Source organism: Dama dama, chromosome 7 (genome assembly GCF_033118175.1).
Source record: "Dama dama isolate Ldn47 chromosome 7, ASM3311817v1, whole genome shotgun sequence".
Taxonomy (NCBI): Eukaryota; Metazoa; Chordata; class Mammalia; order Artiodactyla; family Cervidae; genus Dama; species Dama dama.
Window position 1 is genome coordinate 22,843,252 of NC_083687.1, and position 24,659 is coordinate 22,867,910.

The following is a 24,659-nucleotide window of genomic DNA, read 5'->3' on the forward strand; positions in this document are numbered from 1 at the left end:
AGCAGAATTTTTATCAAAAAGTTTACCACAGGTGATGAACAACAGTGGATAGTCCACAGTTTAGTAAGGTAGTTGACTTTATCATTTCAGATGCATATTAGAAGATTCAAGGAAAAATTGTAATTTTTTTGTCTACTGGAAAATAAGCTTTCTAGTGGGACACTGGCATGGTCCTTTGTAAACACAGAACTGTGGTGTCGACAGTAGAATGAAGCTTCCTGCAGAAAACTCACGTTCCTGTTATTGTTTTGAATGACTGGACTGAAGAGCAGCATTGGGCTGGAAGATGGATGGAAAGGTCACATCGTTTTTGCAGCCTATTATGAAACATTATAGATACTATGAGTTTTTTTGTGTGTGGCTAACATATCTGTTTTCAGTGTCTCTTTGCAATGTTAGTTCATCTTTACATATGATTTAGAAAATACTTTACAAAAACCGTAGGACAGGGATCTGTGAACTTAATGTAAGAATGTTGTCACTTGGTTATGTTTTGCTTCAGAGCGTTAACTTTATAGTAAAGAGAATATGACAGATAACATTGAGTTTTTTGTTATTACCCTCTTCTCATTTCTCTTTTTCCCAGTTGCCTGTGTTCTGAAGCTGTGTGTATCCTTCTAACACATAGTTTTATATGTATTTACCTGTGCATAAATAAAGACTATTTTGTGTGATTTATACGTTTACATAATTACCGTGTCAGATTGCAGCTTTTAAAATACTTAAAGTGAGATTTTGATGTGGATGCATAATATAGTCACATCTGCTAAAATGTGTTTTATAATGCTAATTCACTTATCAGTGATTGATAAATAGAGGAATGAAGTCAGGACAAAGTTGTATTTGTTTATTTTCTAGACAAGGTGAGCTGTGATAGAGTGTAGAATTTTAATTTCAGCAAAAAATTAAAACTCACCTACCTGCTTGCGTAGACAGGAGTTCTTTTGGCTCTTAAAACCTTTTTTTTCCTTTTTTTTTATTTGATCCTCTATAACTGGATATTTTCCTCAAAGCTACACAGTCCTAACTTGATTAGGGCTTTTAATTTCTGGTGCTTACCTCTGCTTCTGTCTGCATTATCTTAGTATCCACTAGCCACCATTTCTACTTTATTGTTCTATGCATTTTTAATAACTCCTGAAGAATCTATTCGTCATAACTCCTTGGCTAATCTTAGGTTATTGCTCATCTTTTGAGGTTCCGATTATGTTATTTATTTTCAATTTTTAGTGGTCAGTTTCCAAAGCTTGCATAGGTTTAGAGTTGTCTGTCCCAAATTCTACCTTTAGCCTAATCATTGGTATTTTTAGTATTTGATTCAGAAGTTTTCACAGAATCATTGTTTTTCAGTGTGTGATTCCTCCCCCGCCCGTATGTCAGGTATTTAGGAGTAAGCATATAGTGCACATAAGTAGAAGTTCCTTTGTTCTTCAGTCCCTAAGTTGTGTCCAACCCTTTGCCACTTCATGGATTACAGCACACTGTTACTGTCTCCTAGAGTTTGCTCAGGTTCATGTCCGTTGAGTTGGTGATGCTGTCTAACCATCTCATTCTCTGTCGCCTCCTTTTGCCTTCAGTCTTTCCCAGGATCAGGGTCTTTGGCTCTTCACATCATGTGGTCAAAGTATTGAAACTTCAGCTTTAGCATCAGTCCTTCCAGTGATTATTCAGGGCTTATTTCCTTTAGGATTCAATTTGTAATAGCCATATAGTGTTCCATGTTATGTCTTTAGCATATTTTATGAATATTTAGCTATTTTCTAGTTTTTAGCTATTAAAAACAGTGCTGCAGTGACTGTCCCTTTGTAGATTACATGCATAGCTAAGAATGTGCCGCATCAGCGGTCAGGTTTCTCACTAAATAAATATGCTAATTTAAACTCCGACCAGTGGTGTAAAGAGTGTTCTTCTTTAATGTTCTTATTAACATTTGATGCTATTAAATTTTCTTTTTTATTCTGTATTCTATGTCTATGTAATGTTCAGAGTTTAAACTGCTTAGTGGGAGAAGTAGGAAAAAGTATATGTATTCCATCTTTCCACAAGATAATCTAGATGGTGATGCATTTTAATAGATTATAATGCATGTTTTTAACAGTCTAAAAACTCACAATATAGAAGTTTCTCCTTTTAGAAGTGATGTAGGAATAGCTGTTTTGCCCTTAAGCTGTGGTTGTAAAGCTAGTTTTCAGAAAAATGTAATATTAATTACCTTTAACATAAGAATAGATTAGTGTTCAGTAAAAAGGTAATAAGCATATTTGATACCCTTTAAGTTATGCCTTGCTTCTGAAGGTTAGGACTTCCCTGGTGGCTGAGCTGGTAAAGAATCCACTTGCAATGCAAGAGACCTGGGTTCTATCCCTGGGTTGGGAAGATCCCCTGGAGAAGGAAACAGTGGCTACCCTCTCCAGGATTCTGGCCTGGAGAATTCCATGGACTGTATAGTTCATGGGGTCGTAGAGTTGGACACGACTGGGCGACTTTCACTTTTTCTGAAGGTTAAGATAACCCTGACAGGAGCTAGTAGTGCAGCTGACTGGTTGTATGCACTTACTAAGCGTTAGTGGACTCTGTTCCCTGAGGAGTGTCGGGCACGGCAGAGGCCATGGTCTGATTCATTGAGAGTGAGTCAGAGGAGGCTGGGCAGGAGAGTGGGAGGGGCATTACTATTCAAGGTACACTTGACAGTGTGACCAGTGTTGATACACAGGGCAGCACGGAGAAAGCAGAGAAATACCAAATGGAATAAGACATAAAAGAGGTGAAAAGAAATTATTTTTATTAGTTGGACCTGAAGAGTATTAGCAGGACAGTATTTGTGGTAGGAGATGCTAATGTTCGAGCTCTGAAGCAGCTTTCCTGTGACCACTATACTTAGCGTGGAGGCACTACGGGTTATTCTAAGATCTGTTAGTAATACTGGTTTTACTTTAGTGCTTTAAAAAATAAATGAGTATGTCCACAGAAGATGTTTCAGAGCTGGTAAGTGAATTGCTGTTCTTTATATTTTTTAATTTAAAGTGAGATTTTGGTCCCTTTTGAAGAGTTCTCAGAGCTTGATAATAATATGTTTTAGTCTTTCTGGTATAATAAGAAACAAGGAAACAGAAGTTATTCACACTTTAGCTGGTAAGTAAGTAAAAATCATTCAGCTGTTTACTCTTTGGACCTAAATTTCTGAACACATTTTTTTTTCTGGTTTAGAAAAAAAAATTCAAATCATTGCACCTGCTTTTTTCTTAAATATTATGTAGTGTGACAACTTATCTTGCCTTCAGAAATGTTTGTTTTCATTTTATTTCTAGATTTCATAAGTTAAATGGCTAAGTAGACATTAAATCTTTATTCACATCTTTTTAAAAGTGCTTTTAAAGAAGAGTTAAGTAGCAATATGGGAAATAAGATGATGATGAGATGGATACTTTGAAAGAGTTTCAGTGATTTTTTTTGTTTGTTTTTAAAGTATCTCATTCTGATTTAGTTTTAAAATCTTATTCCACTATTTCCATAGGAAAAATTATTATTTGAATGAAATAAGTGACAGTTTGATTTTATGTGACCCTTAACAGTGGATGTGTATCAAGTAAACATGTAATCTTGCTTATTTTTCTTTTCTTTAGTAATATCACTTTGATATCTTCTGATTTATACTTCTATAAAGTTGAAGTTACTAGTTTTGTATAACACTTGGAAATCCTGAATGTTAAAAGTAATTAAGTGTAGTTCCCTCCTTATCCTTGGTTTTGCTTTTTGAAGCCTCAGTTATCCACAGTCAAGTGTGGTCTGAAAATGCTTAAATAGAAAATTCCAGAAATAATTCATGTTTTAAATTGTGCCTGGGATGTGGATCATCCCTTTGTCCAGTGTCTCCTACCCATTAGTCACTTAGAAGTAGCCCTCTTGATTATCAGATCAGTTGTCTCAGTATCCCAGTGTTTGTGGGTGAGTAACCCTTGTTTTATTTAATAATGGCCCCAAAGTGCAAGAGTAGTGATGCTGACCATTCAGATATGCCAGTAGAAATCATAAAGTGCTTCCTATGAGTGAAAAGGTATGAAAGCTTAATAAACAAGAAAAACTCATATGCTGAGGTTGCTAAGATCTACGGTAAGAAGGAATCTTCTGTCTGTGAAATTGTGAAGGAGAAAAAACGAATTCATACTAGTTTTGCTGTCTTACCTCAGACTGGAAAAGTTACTGCCACAGTATGTGATAAGTGCTTAGTTAAGATGCAAAAGGCATTATATCTGTAAGTTATTTTGAAAGATAGAAACCACATTCACGTAACTTTTTATTAGAGTATATTGTTAAAATCATTTTATTATCAGTTGTTAATCTCTTATTGTGTTGAATTTATAAACTAAACTTTATCTTAGGTATGTATACATAGGAAAAAACATAGTATATTTAAGACTCAGTGTTCTCTGCATTTTCAAGCATCCACTGGGGGTCTTGGGACCCTGTGGATGAGGAGGGACTACTGTATTCCTCAGATTTTAATTAGCATAAGCAGAGCTGTAACTCTGTTTAGAAATTTGTTGGTTAAGTTATCTGTCTCCTTCATCTGAGACGTAAAAGAAAGCTCTTGCCATCTAATCTGGTTTTTATTATTCTTTGTGACCTTTGCTTCTGTGTTCTAGAGGTAATTGCTTTCTATTTTCAGATAATGGTCGTTCACTGGCCGTGATTAGATCAAACTGTAAAATAGGTATATTTCAACATGGTGGAGTGTGAAGTTCATGAATTTTATTGATGAACCTTTTATCTTTTTTTGATCAATGTGATTGAAATTAAGTATTCTTCTTTACTTCAGATCAAGAGTAACTGTATCCTTTCCACCTTTTTAAAGCTGCTTCTTACTTATGTTTTTCATCTTTTCCTTTAATTTACTACTTCCTACTCCTTACCCTACTTTCTTATCCTTATGAAAACAAGCAAATCAGTGTGTAGTACATTCTTATCTATACGGCAATCATCCACACTGTATTTTTTTCTTGACTGGTTTTGTATTGACATTACCTGTTGTGTAGGAGACTTCCCTTATTTGTACAGTGAGGTTTAGTTTTCTGACTTTGTCAGTACATGATACTATTTTAAATGAGGGCTCATTCTTTCACTGCATCTCCTGGAGTCATTTTCAAAGTCAGTAAAGGAAGTGAAATTTGTAGGAAAGAGATGTTACAGTGTTAACATGTCAATATTTTATTTGCTGGCTGATTCTTAGTCTCAGTTCAGTTGCTCAGTCATGTCCGACTCTTTGCGACCCCATGAACTGCAGCACACCAGGCCTCCCTGTCCATCACCAACTCCCAGGGTTTACTCAAACTCATGTCCATTGAGTCGGTGATCCAACCATCTCATCCTCTGTTGTCCCCTTATCCTCCCACCTTCAATTTTTCCCAGCATCAGGGTCTTTTGAAATGAGCCAGTTCTTTGCATCAGGTGGCCAAAGTATTTTGGAGTTTCAGCTTCAGCATCAGTCCTTCTAGTGAATATTCAGGACTGATTTCCTTTAGGATTGACTGGTTTGATCTCCTTGCAGCCCAAGGGACTCTCAAGAGTCTTTCTCCAACACCACAAAAGCATCAATTTTTTGACCCTCAGCTTTCTACGTAGTCCAACTCTTCACGTCCATGCATGACCACTGGAAAAACCATAACTTTGACTTGACGGACCTTTGTTGGCAAAGTAATGTCTGTTTTTAATATGCTCTCTAGGTTTGTCATAGCTTTTCTTTCAAGGAGCAAGTAAGTGTCTTTTAATTTCTTTCATGCCTGCAGTCATCATCTGCAGTGATTTTGGAGCCCCAAAAAATAGTCTGTCACTGTTTCCACTGTTTCCCTATCTATTTGCCATGAAGTGATGGGCCCAGATGCCATGATCTTAGTTTTCTGAATGTTGAGTTTTAGGTTAGCTTTTTCACTCTCCTCTTTCATGCTCATCAGGAGGCTCTTTAGCTGCTCTTCACTTTCTGCCATAAGGATGGTGCCATCTGCATTTCTGAGGTTATTGATATTTCTCCTGGCAATCTTGATTCCATAATGTGCTTCATCCAGTCCAGCATTTCTCTGATGTACTCTGCATATAAGTTAAATAAGCAGGATGACAATATACAGCCTTGACATACTCCTTTCCTGATTTGGAACCAGTCTGTTGTTCCATGTCCAGTTCTAACTGTTGCTTCTTGACCTGCATACAGATTTCTCAGAAGGCAGGTAAGGTGGTCTGGTATTCCCATCTCTTGAAGCATTTCCCACAGTTTGTTGTGATCCACACAGTCAAAGGTCTTGGCATAGTCAATGAAGCAGAAGTAGATGTTTTTCTGGAGCTGTCTTGCTGTTTTGATGATCCAGCGGGTGTTGGCAATTTGATCTCTGATTCCTCTGCTTTTTCTAAATCTAGCTTGAATATCTGGAAGCTCACGGTTCATGTACTGCTGAAGCCTGGCGTGGAGAATTTTGAGTGTTACTTTACTAGCGTGTGAGATGAGTGCAGTTGTACAGTAGTTTGAGCATTCTTTGGCATTGCCTTTCTTTGGGATTGGAATGAAAACTGATCTTTTCCAGTCTTGTGGCCACTGCTGAGTTTTCCAAATTTGCTGACATGTTGAGTGCAGCACTTTCACATCATCAAAATAAAGGGCAGAAGGAAGAAACAGTAGAAGCCGTACTAACCCTTCATAGGTGCTCAATAAAATTGCTATTTAAGATGATAGCCAAAGAATAGTTTGGAGGCACTATGTGTCCAGGAATGAGGGACTAGAGTAGAGAGAGAGAGGGAGAGAGGAGGGGGAGAGAAAGGGGAGAGAGATTGGAGAGAGAGAGAGTGTGTGTGTGTATCTGGTGGTAGTAAATTGTAACAGGAAGAGGTTCCAGAGATGGAGCAGGTTGGGTCCTAAAGTGGACCTTAACTTATTTGTAATTTTGCTTAGACCCTAAAGTCACTTCATACTTTTGATAATGGCTTAGTTGGCACTGTGTATATGGAGGGCTAAAAACCTGAGTTTTCTGTAGGCACTGTAGATTGTATATTTTTTTTGTTTGCTTTCCTCCTCTTTTTGTGTCTTTTATTCTCAGAAGATGTATTATATCTAATATTCATAGGTTTGATTTCTCAGTGAATATTGAAGGTCCTCAAAATGTTTCTAGATCTTGAGCAACATGTTGTAAATGTATATTTTTAGAAGTGGTAGACATTGTCATTGTCTTGTATATCGTACCTGTTTGTTTATATGATTAATTTTTATTAAAAGATAACACAAATATCTATTTAGCCTATGAACAGGATAGAATGAAGATTTACACCCAGCGTATCTATCTCCTGAATCTGTCTCCTGTCTCACATTGGGTCAAACTGGAATTATTTTCCTAGAGGAATAAGATTTTAATATTAAGCCAAGTTCTTGTTCTCATGTACCAGAGAGGCAACAATAGCTTTCAGAGATATGATGTTTATCTTTTTAAAATGTAGGTGACTCATGAGACCTTCAGGAGAATCCAAAATTAATACTCTTTGGCATGTTGAGGTTGTAGCTACTAGTTATTAAATAGATTTCATATTTTTATTAGTTTGAAAAACTTAGTGTGATCTGAAAACTGAAGTTTTCATATGGTGTGTCATTTATTATTAGTAGCAAATTGAAGTAGTCTTCCTTACATACATTACCAGTAAAAATGAAGCAGTCACTACAGGGTGAAATATTTTGTGTGTCTTCTATGATTTATACTTTATAATAGTTTTCACAGTTTTCTCACCAACTTAACAGTTATTCCAAAATGAAAAAATTTTCTGTTTGCAAAATGATATGCCTTGTTAAAAAAAACACAAAAAAGCAAGCATCAAACATAATAATCTGAAATCCTACCAGCTAGAGTAACAACTAGTTAACATTACAGTAGACATAAACACCTGGAGATATAGATTCTTTGTTAGCTTTATATGTGAAAAATACCTTCTGGTTAGTGATTTACTTTTTTCTTGTGGTTGGTTACTTTTAATGAACAGAAACTGTTAATTTTAATATTAAATGTATGAGGCAGGAATCCAGTTTCATTCCCTGCTGCCTAAATGTGAAACACTGCATGCACCATATATTTTAAGATCAATATTTTCCCCTCCCTTTTTTCCTGTTGTAAATCATTTTTCTGTTTATGGATTTTGTTTCATTTATCACTATATCTGTTTTTGTGCCAATACACACTAATTCATAGTATCATATGGTTTTTTTTTATTTCTTAATTAAAAAAAAAAAATCCCCTCACTTTCTTTTCATTGAAGTATTTTGGCTGATCTTGGTCATTTGTCCTTTTCTACAAATTTAGAACTAGTTTATTTAATTGCTCTCCCAAATCTGTGACATATTTATTCAATTGCATTGCATCAATTTTAGGGGAAAAATGCTATCTTTATGATAATGAGCTTTCATCATCTGAACATGGCATAACTTCTCTTTCCTATATCTTCTTTTATGTCTTCCAGTAAAACTTCATACTTCTTTTCATGAAGATTTACCTATCTTCTCTTAGACCTGTAACTTAGAATAGGGTTTATCAGACAACAGCCCATGGGCCAAATCTGAATATCTCCTGTTTTTATAGTGTCTCTGAACTGAGAATGCCAGCTAAGAGTTATATAAATAGTTGGAAAAAATGAAATGAGGAGCAGTATTTAATGACATGTGAAAATTATATGAAATTGCAATTTTAGTTTCCATAAATAAAATTTTGTTGGAGCTGTAACCAAAGTGTGTAATATTCTTTAGATATGTGTGGGCAGAGAAAAAGGTTGCAAACTGTTGATACTTTGTTTTATATAATGATCAATGTACCTGGTTTTGGTATTTTGCATTTGAGGATTTAATTTAATAAAATACAGCTTAATTTGCCTATTTGCTGATTTCCCCTTTTGTAGGAAATTAAGAGAGAGACAGAATCCAAGGATGACAGTTTGCCCATCAGACGGGAAAGGCACGGGGCTGTAGCAAATCTCATACAACGAATAAGCACCTATGGACTTCTACCTGGAGGAATTCAGCCACTTCCACAAACCAAAAACATTAAGAAGAGTATGTAAATAATTTTTTTCTAATTTATTTAAATCAAAATAGAAGTTTGTTTTATAGTTAACTGTTCATAAGTTGTATTAAGGAAAATCAACCTTTTGTAGCAGACTACAGAAACTTCCTACTTATTCTTCAGTTACTAGTTATGGGCCCATGTCAGTCTTCATATGGGAATCCAGCATGGGCTGTCTATAGGAGTTGTAAATTAAGATGGAAGGCTTTGTTTTCTTGTTAGACTTACAGGCTCTGTTGGATAGTTAATCCTTTGTCTTAAATTTATTTGAATATTATTTATTAAACATTAAATGGGATGCTAAAATGTCTGCCATCCTTAAGCAGTATAGATGTAAACATTTGATAATACATTTTCTTTAGTGGTTAGCCATCTGAACATGGATATTCAGTTTTCCAAGGTGGTTGGCCTAGCAGAGTGCCTTTGAAGTATTTGGTGTAAATATGTTAAGAGAAGGGTTTAATATAGAGGGAGAGTGCCACGTTTAAAATCAGACATTAGTTTGAATCTGTCTTATGACCTTAGATCATTTAGACTCTTGAATTTTGTTTTACTGCTGGTGAAAAAGTGGTTTAAAAAAATAGAAAGACTAGTAATATTGTTGTTGTCAAAAATTTAGTCTTTGGAAAGACTGTTACTCAAAGAAGTACTTCAAGCCTGGGAGCAGATAGTGTTTTAACAGAGTAAACCTGAGGCCCGTTTAGAGATTGAATGCTGTGTTCAGTTTGATTTAATAAGTTATAAATGAGTATTTATCCACAGTTATCTTTGATCGTTCTTTTGTTTAAAACCCACGTCCCCTCCCTCCCTTGCCACTCCCCGCATCAGTCTCTCTGATGTTGGGGCCCCTTGTGTTTGATGTTGGTCACTACCTTGTGTACCAGGTAGCCTATAACATAAAGGGATTTTGTTTATATACGTTTCATAAGTATAAGATTATTTTTTATTTTTATAGTCTCATATCTTAAACCTGTTACTTTCTGCGCTACTGTCTGTGAAGTCAGGGGAGATCCCTACTTTCTAGATTATATCACTCTTGATTATTTTCATAAAATAAAACAGGTTTTCATGAAATGAGCAGGTTTCATGACACAGAGGCAGACCAGTTAAAAGGTACTCCCTGTTCTTCTTTTCTCCCTGTAAGTGCAGTGTACAGACAATACTTAGATATGACCAGTACTGCCTTCAGTCTTCTGCCCGAGGGTGGACTGTTCAGTAGTTCTCGTTGTCCTGGACTCTGAAACTGTTTGGAGATTGGGGAATGGATAACAGAGTTATTTCCGCATCCTATACTTGAATCTCTACGTAGAATTTTAGACCCATGAAATAGTTACTTATCATCTCTGTCTGTTGTAAGATATATGTACTACTTTCTTTAGCTCTACTGCCCTGCAAAGGAACACACTTCTTCTTAAGTAGAGGCTAGACAAAGGATGTCAAGTTTATTTTGTCTTCTAATAGGAAAGGACACTGAACTTTACCTTCTTTGAGAACACTGTTCATAATTTTTCTTGTAAGGAGGAGAAACCATTCTCCAGTTGGTGCCCAGAGGCTTAGGCTTTTTCCTCAGGTTCCGCCATAACTTGTTTTTAAGTGCATGTGCTGCAAAGCTAAATTAGTCACTTGGTGTGCTAAGTAACATTTAAAACAGGATGCAGGTTGTTTTTGCTTTCAGATTACTTTTCCAGGAAAAGCAGCTAATTTTTTTAATCAGATTTTTTTGTTACTGTTAGTTTGCATCATTTCCTTGGTTTATGAAATAGATCAGTTATTCAAAAGTGGTTCATTGTAATGTTAAATAGTAGTATATACCCTTTTAATCAATACTGTTAATATAAAAAAAACCCAAACCATTGTGAAGGTTGATAATGATAAACACTGTATTGTGAAGGTTCAGTTCAAATCTCTGCCAAGACCAGCGAATCTGCATGTGTGGTGAATTTTGTCTAAGCAACCACAAGGAAAAGTTCACATAGTTAATGTGATAGATATCTGGAGACTGGAATTGTTAGCTGTTTTTCTCTCCAAAGCCAAAAAGCGTTGGCTTTTTTTTTTTTTTTTGCAAAGTCTGGTCATGATACCATTGAAACTTTTGCTATTGCATGTAAATTAAGCTAAGCATCTTCTTTAGTAAGACAGTTATTTTTTAGATTGAGCACAGAAAATTTTCCAGGACAAAGTTGATTGTGAAAAGTTGCTAAAATTATAGAAAAGAACCAATTTACACTTTCATAGCAAAAACATGTACAAATGGCATCACTGCTGAGACTCTTGTAAAATTGGGCACAGAGATAATGGTGTAGAATATTTTTACTTGGAATAAAGAATTGATGTCTTGCAGCATCACAATTGTATATAATGTGCAGTGTGATTTATTAGTGGATATTCCACTTTCTATTTGGAAAACCTTGATACCAGGTATGAATCTACTCATGGCGTGTTGTATTCCTTATTAGTGGGAATTCATGCTACAGAAGTGATTTTCCATCTAGTTATTTTGAATGCAAAAGATGCATTGAGATTTATATTGATAAATCATTGGTAGTTGTACAGAAAGAAATGATGATACTTTAAAAGTTGGTTGACCAGAATATAATCCACATAGTGTTTCATTCTCAGATAACGTTTGGTAACATGCCTCCCAATTTTGAGTCAGTACTGAAGAAGGTAAATTTCTGAATCTCATCAAAGTTTTGGTCACTGATTATACATCTTTGCAGCATACATGTGAAAAGGAAGGGGCATATTAGTAGTTCAGGTTCTGCTATTTAACATTGAAATATTCTGACTTAGAAGGGGAATAAAACCTCATTCAAATGACTGCTCCCTGGCTGCAACCTCTCGAATGAATGGGGTAAGGTGTTGTGATTTTTTATTTTATTTTAAAAAATTTAGTCTTACAGAGACGTTGAAATAATAATTCTCTGCTAAACGTGGTATATTCTTCGCCTAAGCTTGCTTTGTTATATTGGCTTTATATATCTGTTGAAAATATGTTGTTAGACATGATACTTCATCCCTAAGTACATGAGTTTTTTTCTTCGTGATATGATGATAATGTTTTTTAAGATTTTGATCATCTTAAGTGTATATCTCAGCAGTATAGCTAGAATCTTGAATAAGCTTAAATTTTTCACTTACTGGCTTAATATGATTTTTTTATTGCTGAGGATAAGAAAAAAATTTTAAAGATTCAGCCATGTAGCAAATGGCTCAGTCTTGATGTTTCTTTACTTTTGATGATTACCTTTGCTTACTGGAGAAAGAAATTGATAGTAAAATTTTTTTTACATTAGAAAATGCTGTAATAAAGTTTGACGATTTACTTTCCAGAACTAAATGAAACTAAAAGTGGATCAGGAATCTTTTTGTTGCCATCTCTGAAATTTTGGCATTCAGCCTCCCAACTTCTGAATATGATATGCTCTTCATTTTAGCATTTGATGGGAAAAATTAAAACAGTGTTCTTAAATGAGAAATAATATAAGAAGTACTTAAGAACTCTGTTTGACCTGGATATTTAGATCTTTTTTTAAGAACCATGAAATACTTCCCATTTGTGATTACTTACATTTGAAAATACAAAATATTTCTAAAAGGTTTTTCTGAAATTATTTGACATTTATGTGATGAATACTGTAATATCTGTGGGTCTGAAGACCATAAGAGCAATGTTAATGTGGACAGTCACATCTGCCAAATAAAAACTGGATATGGATAATGATTCAAAACTCACAATTTAACAGAGGAGAATACCAAGTTACTCTAACACAGGGATGATAGTAATAATTACCTTATAGGGTTTTCACAGTATTAACATGTTAAGTAAATATTATAAGAAATGCTCTGTAAATGGCTGTACTTGTTATTGCAGTATTTTACACTATTAAGAACCATACTTCTTTTTGTTGTTCAGTCACCAGGTCATGTCTGACTCTTTGCCACCCCATGAACTGCAGCACGCCAGGCTTCCCTGTCTTTCACTGCTTCCCAGAGTTTGCTTAGATTCAAGTCCATTGAGTTGGTGATGCTATCTAACCATCTCATCCTCTGCTGCTCTCTTCTCCTTTTGCTTTCAATCTTTCCCAGCATCAGGATCTTTTCCAATGAGTTGGCTCTTTGCTTGATGTCTAGAAACATACATAATGTGCAGTTCAGATTCAAAGGGCAGTTCTATACCAGAGTCATCAAGTAAAGTGTCATTAAGCTCTTCTTTAGATAGGACATATCATTCACATAAAAATTGGAGAGTATGGTGTTGCAGTTAGAATTGCAGCCTTTGAAAGACCCATGAAGATAAACAAGTCCATGGTATTTTCAGAGAATAAGGATCCAACATGACTAGAGGACATGAGTTATGGTAAAGCACTCTAATCTGTAAAGAAAGCAGCCTGATACAGTGGGAAGGAGTTCCTGTTTCTCCTTGATAAAATATGTCTTAGCAAGTTTTTATGCTCTTTTGTGTGGGAAGTATTTATGAAGGACTTGGAGTAATACTGGTACATAAAAATTTGTCACTACCTTTGTTGTTACACTTCTTTATTTGCTTTCTTATTAATAGCTTTACTTACAAAATACTGATTTAAAGAAATACTTGATCATTAATTTCTTTGTAGTTCTGAAAAGCTGTATGGAGGTTACTTAGGTTAAGAAAATACTACAGTTAAAAAATTAAATGCTACACGTCCTTTTATTGACAGTTTTACTCTTAAATTTCATTTTCTTTTGTGCTTAGCAAAGGTTCTGATACATTTTAGAAATTCAGTACATATTTATTGACCAATATGTATGGGTAGACATTGTATGTGCCACTTGAAATGTGAAGAATCTCCAAATTCCTGAAGTTGTGCTGCCAACTAATAGAAAAGTTCAGTATAGGCAGTCATTCTAACTTAAGAGTAAGCTGTATAAAAATACGGAATCATACGAAAATATTTTCTTTTTTAAATAAATGACTCACATTTTGTGGCAGTGATAGGGGCTATTTAGATATTTTTATCCAATGTGGATTTTCCTTTTAAAAATGAGAAGTTCCTTTGCAAATAATTTTGCATACTGTCTTGGAAAAAAAATTGGAGAATTATGCTAGTGTGAAAGACAAGACAAAAACAAAGCTTTTGATTAAAATATCACTAGGTTGCTTGAAGTTAATTGACATATATGCTTAGGGGCAGGGGTGCTAATTAATACTCTTTATTAACTAAATTATTTAAAAAGATACTGATATTCATTAAAAAGAATCAAGTTACATCTTTTGAAGTCCTACATTATATGATCATTACTTTTCTGAATAAACTAAAGCTTGTTTAAAAAGCTAAAGTGAAATTATTTTTGTCTTCATTTGTGTTTTTATCTGTCAGAAAATAGAATTATTAGATAAAATGCATTTTAGATTAGTGCATTTTATCTTTTTTTTTTTTTTTAAGCACAGATACTCTTGACTTAGTGTCTTTAAAGTATTCGTAGATTTTGATCAAGCAGTCTGAAAATCACTGGTTTGAAGGACTTGTCTGTGATAAATTTTTTATGCCAATAGTGTCTTAAGCCTGTGTTTCTAGTTTTCAAATTGGCAGTGGAAAATTTACTTTTGTATAATCAGTTGGATCTGATTTCATTTCTGAGAGCCTACCTTATTTGTAGTTGGCTTGAATTTATTTTAGGATGAAGGAAGAGATTCTAGTGTGGGGGGCAAGGTGGAAAGCCAGACAGCACAGATTACGGTTAGCTGTTCAGAATGCTTCCATGTTCTGTTTTTATTCATACATATAAATCCTATGACAATAAACACAGTATGTAAATAAAGGTGCTACTAATTTTTTTTATGTGACTTCTTTTAGAGACCAAGAAGCGTCAGTGTAAAGTTCTCTTTGAATACATTCCACAAAATGAGGATGAACTGGAGCTTAAAGTGGGAGATATTATTGATATTAGTGAAGAGGTAAGGAAAACACATATTAGAGATAAAGCAGCAATTAGAATTGATGCTCTGGGTATTAGAAAAATGCTTTGTAAGAATATTAATTTTTTAAATTTATTTTGCCAGGTTTTTTTTTTTTTTTCTAATTTTAAGATACAGATTTTAAAGTGGATCTTTAATGACCTAAAGGAAGGTTGTTTAATTGTATAAATAAAGCTTTATTCATCCTTGCTATGCCTAATATTTGTGTACTGAATTTGTATCTTTGACTTTAAAAATAAAATAAGTTCTTTTTTAAGCTAAAATTGATGTAATCTAAGTAGCTAAGCATATAAACCTTTCTTTGATTCTTAATTCAACTTTAGGCACAAGCCATAAAAATAGAAGGATTATTACCTGTTGCACAACAGAGATGTATGCAAGCAGAATGTAAAAGCTTTGTTTTGTTTGAATTATCACATTCAAATATTAACCCCAAAACACTTTGCCTCATTTTAATATCTTAGAATAAGATTTTTAAATATTTCAAAAATAGCTTTTCATATATCTACTTTTATCATTAAAGGAATGTCAAAGTTTTATTTAGCAGCTAAAGATGCCATTTTCAGAGTATATATTTTGATATCAAGTATTGCCACTGCAACTGATTTTGTCTGATAACATATAATTTATCACTAGTTTTTGTTAAATTCCAATGTGTTTATATAAAAGGCAGTTCTGGTTTATTTCTACAGTGTTCATCAAGCTCACATTATTCCTGATGCACCATTCTAAGTGTTTCAAACTTGTTATTTCCTTTAAGTTTATGAACAACCTAGGGAGATAGGAATTTTTATCCCCATTTTACAAACAAGAGATGGAATCACAGCAGATAAGGGATTGGCTTATCTCCTGTTGCAGCATTCCAAATTTTGTGGCAGAGAACACTGTTCTGTTAGGTTTGTCAGTTACAAGGGTCCAGAATTCAAATTGGATGGCTTGTTTCTATTCTGTGGTTTATTATAAGATCTCATTGTGGAAGGGTTGCAAAGTGCTATTGATTAATTCAATCCACATAGATTTAATCTACTTAAAATTTTTTCCCCTTTGTTTTTTCTTATAGATTTAAAGGGATTATTTTGCACCACTAGCTTTGTGCCTGTTCATTTCTATAGCTCAGTTTTTCTGTGGGGGAAGTGAAAACTTAAGAGAAACTATTATTATTTTTGAGTTGTGAACTCTTTCAGGTAGAAGAAGGCTGGTGGAGTGGAACCCTGAACAACAAGTTGGGACTGTTTCCCTCCAATTTTGTGAAAGAATTAGAGGTAACAGATGATGTTGAAACTCATGAAGCCCAGGAAGATTCAGGTAGACTATTTTAAAAATTTGAATGGATTTAAACAAATTTTGTATATGACTAGTGTTCATTTTGTATATTTTTAGTCTCTCATCTTTTTTAACTATGAGCTTTAGTTTATTTTTTAAAAAAGCAATTTATGACAAGGACTTAAAGTGAAAGTGTTAGTCGCTCAGTCATGTCTGACTCTTTGCAACCCCATGGACTGTACCCACCAGGCTCCTCTGTCCATGGTGTTCTCCAGGCAAGAATACTGGAGTGGGTAGCCATTCCCTTCTAGGTAAATAATTTACTATTTTTCCCTCTGATGTCTGCTTCAACCCAAAGTAAACTTTATAGTACCCTTATTATGAAATGATACTGCTTAAGTTACCTGATTTCTTCTCACTTAAGGTCTACTTATATACAGTTGTGATCAGAGTTTGCAAATGGCCTGACTACTTAAGAAATATTAGAAGTTTAAAAGAATCTTCCTCTGATTTTCTGTATTTACATAGTAGATTTTGTTTTCCATGTGCAGCCAGAATGTCATTTAATAATTTTGTGATCTCTGTCATTTAGAGACACTCCTATAAATTACTCTTAAATTTGCTCATCATTCAAAAGTATAATTGAAAAAGCTTTATCCCAAAACTTGGAATTATATCTGTGAGCTGCTGAGGGATTTAGGAGAGATTTTTCTTTTTTAAGAGACATTAAATTCATAAGTGTTGGCATGGGGATAAGTAGATATTTTTCTTTATGGAAAAGTATATAGTGAAAATGTTCAGGGATTCACACTTGCACAGTTGTGTTATTTGGCAGTTTTATAATGGTTCCATAGATTCATAGATAATGAGGTATAGACATACAACCTTAAGTGTGTTGGTATTGCTTTTTTATTTCAAAGACAGTGTAGTGTCAAGATGCGAAGGCTGTTATTTTAGTCCATTAGAGCTGATGTAACAAAATACCGCAGTCTAGGTAGCATAAAAACAAGAGATTTATTTCTCACAGTTCTGGAAACTGGGAAGTCCAAGAGCAAGGCTCCTTTCTGGTGCATAGTTGCTGACTTCTCACTTTGTCCTCACAAGTTGGAAGAGACAGGGGAGCTGTCTGGAGCCTCTGTAAGGCACTAATCCCATTCCTGAGGGCTCTGCCCTCATGACCTAATCCCCTCTCTGAAGCCCCACCTCTTCACTTGGGGAGCTAGGATTTCAACATAGGAATGTTGCAGGGACAATTACTACTTTGCAAACTGTCCCCTGAATTACTTCGGGCACATATTGGCATGAAGTGTCATAGATATTATATCTATTGATATTTATTTTTAACATTAAAATTTAGTGTGAATTAAAGTGTATAGTGAAATAGTCTTTATGATGCCATATAAACTGAGCCCTTAAAATATTGTATGAAATTCAAAGTCCATAAGGGATCAGTAGCAAAAGAAATTGAATTTAAATTTGGAAGTAGTTCAGTACTTCATAATTATGAGTACTTTGGGCATTTCCTTGCACTATTCAGCCTTATTTGAATTTTCGTAACCTTGCAGAATCGTATCTGTTAAAAATGTACTTCCTTGCTTGCTTAACCCCTTTACAATAACAGTGCATTCTAAATGTGGAGCTTTGTGATTATGGGGTGGGAAGTCAGTGGTTGAAGTACACTGTAATTTCCCTTTTTTTAAAAACTCGAATTTTCAGGCAGAGAGATTTTGCGTATTGATGTAAGTGCCAAGAAGTGAGCACTTCATAAGGTCTTTAGAACTTTAGTGAAGACATGGTGTCCTTTGAGTTTTAATTTAAGCATTTGATATCTTACCCATTGGGTCTTAGAGAATTGATTGGTCCGCTACTCCTGTGTCCTAATGAAATATAACATCTTTTGTGTTAACTGATGTTTTGACAGTCTTCTTTAGTCAGTAAAATAGCATCTATTTCAGATAGATGAATTATAGGAATTACCAACTGTACATTATAAAATGTGTTCTTTTTTTGTTTTGTTTATAGTATTGGAATGCCATGTCCACTGCATTTATTTTACATAGTTTCTTCTTACACTCCTTCTTCTTTTAATAGATAGAATGAAGTATATGGGATGTGTTCATGGTTTGACCAGTTAAACTCTGGCTATGATTGCTAAGAAGATAATTCTGACTCTAGACAGTAGGTAGACAGTATTACCTGAGCCTTTATGAGTAATTTATTTTCATGCCCTCTGTTTTCATTGAAGAACTGTGGAATAAAAGCTATAAGAAAGCCCCTTTTTATATTTTTCAATAGGAATATGGTAAATTTATAATCTATTACTTAGTGGTTTCTATATAAAAATCTCAAGATTAATATCTTTTTAGTAGTCAATTTCAGGAAAATCTTTGCTTCTATAGAGATGTGTTATATTTCAGTTTTTATAATAAACTGACTGCCCTTTCATTTTGTCAAATATTCTTAGTCTTTGTTGTTTAGAGTGTCCTTGTATTTTGCCTGTAAAACTGTCTTTTCATGTCCTTTCACCCCTGTGAGAAATACGAGCAGTGATATGTGGGTTTGATGGCATTTCCCATGGATCCAGTGCATTCCCAAATCTGAAATTTAAAAGTTGAAGTGCATAAAGGGAAGTTCTAAGTATGAATATTATTATTAATTAAGTCAGCATGTATATATCTGTTCATTCAGTACGTTGAATGTCACTGAGCATGTTGTGTACATTTACTGTCTAGTGTCATCTTTGTAAAGGAGCGGTAAATTTTTGATATACTCTTCTTAAGAAGCTGGTATACTACGATTTTCTGCATTTCTGATTGGCCTTTTACTAATTAGAAATATCTAAAATTGTTTTTAAATATCGAAAAAAAAATCAGTATAAAGTGCTTTAGGATATTTTACTACTCAGCAATTTTATTTTTATTCTACCTTTTTTTTAATTAGGAGGTATAGAGTATAAATACTATGGAAGTGGAATGTCAAGGTTTTTGTGATTTTAGGTGTCATTCTTTAAAAACCAATTATCCTTTCAGAAACTGTTTTGACTGGGCCTACCTCACCTTTACCCCACTCTCTGGGGAATGGGACTGAAACTGCACCTGGATCAGTTACCCAGCCAAAGAAAATTCGAGGAATTGGATTTGGAGATATTTTTAAAGAAGGCTCTGTGAAACTGAGAACAAGAACATCCAGTAGTGAAACAGAGGAGAAAAAACCAGAGAAGGTAGTAGTGATGAGCTTTCCTTAGATTGGCCCCCTTCATTCTCTCTCTAAGCATTTTTAAAAAATGTAACAGTTAGTTTGCAACTCGGCTGCCTTTTCTTTTTTGAGATTGCTAGTGATAGGTTATGAATGAGAAAGTATGAGAAACTTTTTCTAAGCTTAAGTGACTTCCTTTAATGTTTACATTTGATTCTTATAAAATTGGATTGGGGGGGAATTTAACACAAACTTTTCTTAGTGGAAATTTTAAAGTTTTTAGTTATTATAGTATAAAAATATAAAAGGCAAAATACATTTTTGTTTTCCTTTTAAAGCTAAAATTATATGTTTTGCCTTCCAGTTTGAAGTAGCCCTAAAATGGGCCATTTTAAAATGAATCCACAGTGAGATATTAAGTTAAATTAGGCCTTGCTTAATTTTTCTCTGGATTGTTAGTAGTGATGAAATCTACTAATCACTAGCCCTAGATGTATGGAGAACTTTATTTCTTACTAGCATTTCACTGGCATTGTGAAATAAATCAAAGAGGATGTACCATCTAATAAGAGATTTTAAAATAAATCATTAAGTTTTTACTTTGTGGGGGAAATAGCTACAGTCTTTAGGATGTTTATTTCAGGTCTGTTGTTTCTGGTGTTAACACCTTGGAGATTAGTTTGAGTACTTACTTCAGGAGGCTTGTCCCTTGACTTTTAAAATATTGTTTCCCTTCTGGTTCTCCTTTGTTATGTCTTATTTAACTCATAATATTTGAAAGTGTTTTAGTATTTACTTGTGTTTTTTAGTTACATTTCACTATTAAGACTGTTTTGGTTGGTGAAATATATTCTGAAATTATCTCCTAAAATGGTTAGTTTCAGCTTTTTTTTCTTCCTTTCCCAGCCTGTTACATATTTTCTTATATAATAATAAGTTAGGTTTGGGAAAGAGAGCTTGCACTTTCTCTTCTGCCCTTTCCTGGCTGTGTGACTGTCTGACATTAGGATTATGGACCTACTTCATTCTTGGTTTTAAAGGTACAGATTAGAATTCTTGTTGGGATGGTGCTATATAGTCCTGTAACAGCTAGGAGTGTCTAGAAGCAGTGTCTGCATTATGAGGCTAGATGATCTGAGGTCCCTTTCTAACTCTAAAGCATATGGTTATGTTGAATAACTTTATCTGATTATTGATTACACTGGTAAGCATTCCTTTGCCTTTTTTTTTAATAATTTTTTTTAAAATTTCTGGCTGTGCTGGGTCTTCTCTGCTGTGTGGGCTTTTCTCTACTTGGAGTGAGCGGAGGCTGCTCTCTAGCTGTGGTGCACAGGCTTCTCATTGCCGTGGCTTCTCTTGTTGTGGAGCACAGGCTCGAGGAGTGCAGGCTTCAGAAGTTGTAACACATGGGCTCAGTAGTTCTGGCACACAGGCTTAGTTGCTCCATGGCATGTGGGATCTTCCCGGACCAGGGATTGAACCCGTATCCCCACCATTGGCAGGTGGATCCTTCAACACCGAGCCACCAAGGAAGCCCCTCTTTTGCCATTGTTAATGTTCACTAAAGAGTTGTTGTAAGTGAGAGCACTCTCAGGATTACCATATAGGATGGCCTTCCAAGACTTGCTTTGATCACTGACCTAGGAATTGATAAAGTAGAGAGCACATTTGCTGTGTTTGTAGGCAACCCCAGATTGGAAGATATAATGGAGAAAAGTTAGGAGAAATTAAAGTGAGTGTTTTAAAAGATAAATAGAATACACAATGATATTACCAGTTAGCAGTATGCTCAGGTTTTTAACTAATGAAATTTAAGGCCAAATGTAGTGTTACTTCTGAGGAGAGAACTTAAGGAAACACTAAGACATGATGAAAGGCTTACTGTAGTTGATTACAGTGGAAAATTGTCCACTAGACTATATAGTTACAAGGTAACTAGTTACAAGTTAAAGTTACAATTGTAACATTACCTAAATGTTTTCATTCTGATAGCAGCATTGAAGTAAGTATAAAGACTTTCTTTTCTTTGTCTCATTGTAAGGAAGCTCAGTTCTGTCCTTTAAGAGCCCACCTTCTGGGGTCAAACTTTAAAGATTCAAATCTGGGCTGCACTGCTAAATTATTTTTATTGTGGTCAGGTTATTTAACTGCTTTCTGACTTATAAAAAGAGTGACTGATAGTGCCTACTTTATTCTGAGCTCAGAGATTGGTACATGGTACATTTTCAAATGCTATTTTTATTTGTTTTGGAGGTTCTAAAATAAATCACAGCATTTTGGGTGTCAGAGTATGTTTGTTATCCTTAAGACAGAGAGTTTTAAAACTGGAAGTTCTGGGCTGTCATTTAAATAGCTTTTCAGATATTTATCTGTTTCATGGCAAAGTTTTCAGTCGTATTACTAACCTGACTATAAGTACTGTTAGGGAAAGCTAGATAACTGTTTATGGAGCTGATGTTTAAGATTATTAGCTTTGTTATAACTTAAAATAGGTGATACTATCCTTTCTATTCTAGCCTTTAATCACACAGTCACTAGGATCCAAAACTCAGAGTGTGGAGATAACAAAAACAGACACTGAAGGTAAAATTAAAGGTAAGTTTTTGAATGAAATGTTTATGTTGAGTGAAGCATGCTCAAATATATTATTAGACTTGTTGAAGACACTTGTTACATTGTACTACTTCGTCAGAGTATTAAATCCTCCTAGATGTGAACACCATGAGGTCAAAGAGTTTTGGATGTTTTGTTCATTGATGTATCCAGTACAGTTAGAACTGTGCCTGGAACAGGTAGGCACATAGTAACTATTTGAATGAATGATTAATGAAACTTGTTATTTAATTCAACATGATTAGCTAAAATTATTGAAATCATCTAAAAGCTTCTAGTGTTCATTTCTTTAGACAAAATGGAGGCTTAATAAGTATTTGTTGAAAGAAGTAATTTATATATAAACTTTATTTATGTTTTTCATTTTAGCTAAGGAATACTGTAGAACGCTATTTGCCTATGAAGGTACTAATGAAGATGAACTGACTTTTAAAGAGGGGGAGATAATACAGTTGATAAGTAAGGTAAGATACTTCTCAAGTTTTTCAGTGAATAACTTAATTTATTCATAGAAATATTTTTTCAGTAGTCTTGCATTCACACTAGAAGGTAAGCTATGAAAGACCTGGGACTTTATCATGTTTATTTCTGTGACCTGAGAACCTGGCATATAGTAAGTGATCAGAAAGGTTTTTTTTTTAAGCAAATGTTTATTGTCTATTATTGTTATAATTGATGTATTGGAAATTATTTTTAACCCTCATGTTGTGGGGAAATATATTTTTTTAGTAGGATCTCAAAGTCTGCTTAAGGTCTTTATTTTTTCCTTATAAAATTAATGGAATTCAGTGTTTTCTTATGTTGTTGCTAACTTTTTTTCTTATCTAGACATAACCACTATTATCTTTATTCTTCATTTTGCGGTTTAGGAAACTGGAGAAACTGGCTGGTGGAAGGGTGAACTGAATGGTAAAGAAGGAGTATTTCCAGACAATTTTGCTGTTCAGATAAATGAACTGGATAAGGACTTTCCTGTAAGCTTTTCTTTTTCATTGATGATGATAAGTTAAAAAACCTTTTGCCAATATTTCTTAAACAAGTGTTTTACATAGTTACTGAGTAATTTTCCAGGAATTTCAGATTTATATAATCAGGTAAAAGTTACTTGAATTATGGTGAAACAAAACAATGTATCACTTCTGTGTTTTGTTCCTGTTTTTCTTTTCCTTTGACTAAAAATTAACTTAGACTTTATTACTTTATTATGATTAAAAGAAAAAAGACTGGCTGTACTATTTAGACAAGTTAGCACTTGACTTAAGTCATGTTTAATTTTGTTGAAAATTTTTATTTTAAGGTACTGTTGGTTACTGTTACTCTATCACTGCATTTTTGGGACAGTGAGAAGGCTTTATTTAGCCTCCTTACAGGATTTAATGTATCGATCTCACTTCTCACAGTGAATAAAGTGAGATTGAGTCAATGATCTTTTGCTTTTCTACAATTTGATCCCTTTTTTTCACCTATGGAGGGATTAATGAATTTTTAAACAAGAGGAAAAGATTTACACAGAGAGCTGGCAAACCCTAGCAAGGCAGTCTGCCATATTTAATTTAAGCCAGTGCAGAAATCTCTAAACCTTTGCAGTCTTTTATTTATAGTAAATTACAAAAGGATAATGTGTGAAGGCTTACACTGTCTGAGATTCTTCCTTTGCTAAATTTCATTCATTATTAATTCAACAGGCTTCAGGTGTGCTTTATTTTTACACACTTCATATTTATACTCTTGTTAATGAACCCACTTTCTTTTTTTGGCTCTTATTAGATGTTCATGAAGTATTGATTATCAGTTATTTTTAATTTGGAAAAACCAAATTCACAAACTTAGAAATGCGTTTCAGGTTTTTTAAGGCAAAAATGAGTGAATGCTTGTAAACCCAAGAGAATTTTAATAAATTGAAAAATAGACCTTTGCCTTTATGTTCTTTTCGAGAGTCCTGAATAATCAAAAGTAAAAGCTCTATATATTTATTAGGTATTCCTCTTATTTTAAAATAAAGTCTCTTTCTTTCCCTGCCAGGTAAAGAGAGGTAAAATGGTGTATAGGAATCTTAAAATAGGAGAAATAGGAAGGAATGTTTTTGCTCATCATTAAGATTTTTTAAGTTTATCTAAGTCCATGATAATTTTTGAAATATTTGAATTTTGATCAAGGAGGCATTTGTTCTAATAGGATAAATTTTTTGTCTGTGATCTTTTGTGGAGTTGTTTGGATCTTACCATTTTATAATTTCTAGCAGGTTTGGGGTAAGGAGAGGTATTTATGTAACTTAGATTATTTATGATCAGAGTTTAACTGTAAATATTTAATATGTAAGTGTTTTACTATTTTCACAATTATTATTTTAATAGAAACCAAAGAAACCACCACCACCTGCTAAGAGTCCAAGTAAGTAAGAAACAGATTATTCAGTTTTCTGGTTTTTATATTTTTAAGTTCTAAAATGATGAAATTGGGTCTTCTGTATATCATTTATTTTTCATTAGCAAAAATTAAATGCTATGACACTATATATAATTTTTAAAAATATATGAAAATTGACTGTTCAT

The 24,659-nt window shown here is 34.0% G+C and overlaps 1 protein-coding gene across 2 annotated transcripts in view; it reads left to right on the forward strand.

Moving 5' to 3' along the window:
* The window catches only part of CD2AP (CD2 associated protein), an 83,864-nt gene that overhangs the window by 33,923 nt on the left and 25,282 nt on the right, over nt 1-24,659 (forward strand). Inside the window, exons 1-9 of one of the 2 annotated variants that reach the window (XM_061146886.1) lie at nt 2,691-2,985; nt 8,914-9,067; nt 14,915-15,015; nt 16,221-16,341; nt 19,329-19,519; nt 22,011-22,089; nt 22,477-22,571; nt 22,977-23,081; nt 24,462-24,498. In XM_061146886.1, coding sequence (XP_061002869.1) covers nt 2,953-2,985; nt 8,914-9,067; nt 14,915-15,015; nt 16,221-16,341; nt 19,329-19,519; nt 22,011-22,089; nt 22,477-22,571; nt 22,977-23,081; nt 24,462-24,498 — 916 coding nt within the window. In that variant the 5' untranslated portion in view covers nt 2,691-2,952. Of the gene's footprint in view, nt 1-2,690; nt 2,986-8,913; nt 9,068-14,914; nt 15,016-16,220; nt 16,342-19,328; nt 19,520-22,010; nt 22,090-22,476; nt 22,572-22,976; nt 23,082-24,461; nt 24,499-24,659 lie in introns of those variants that run through there. The other variant, XM_061146885.1, reaches the window with a different exon arrangement.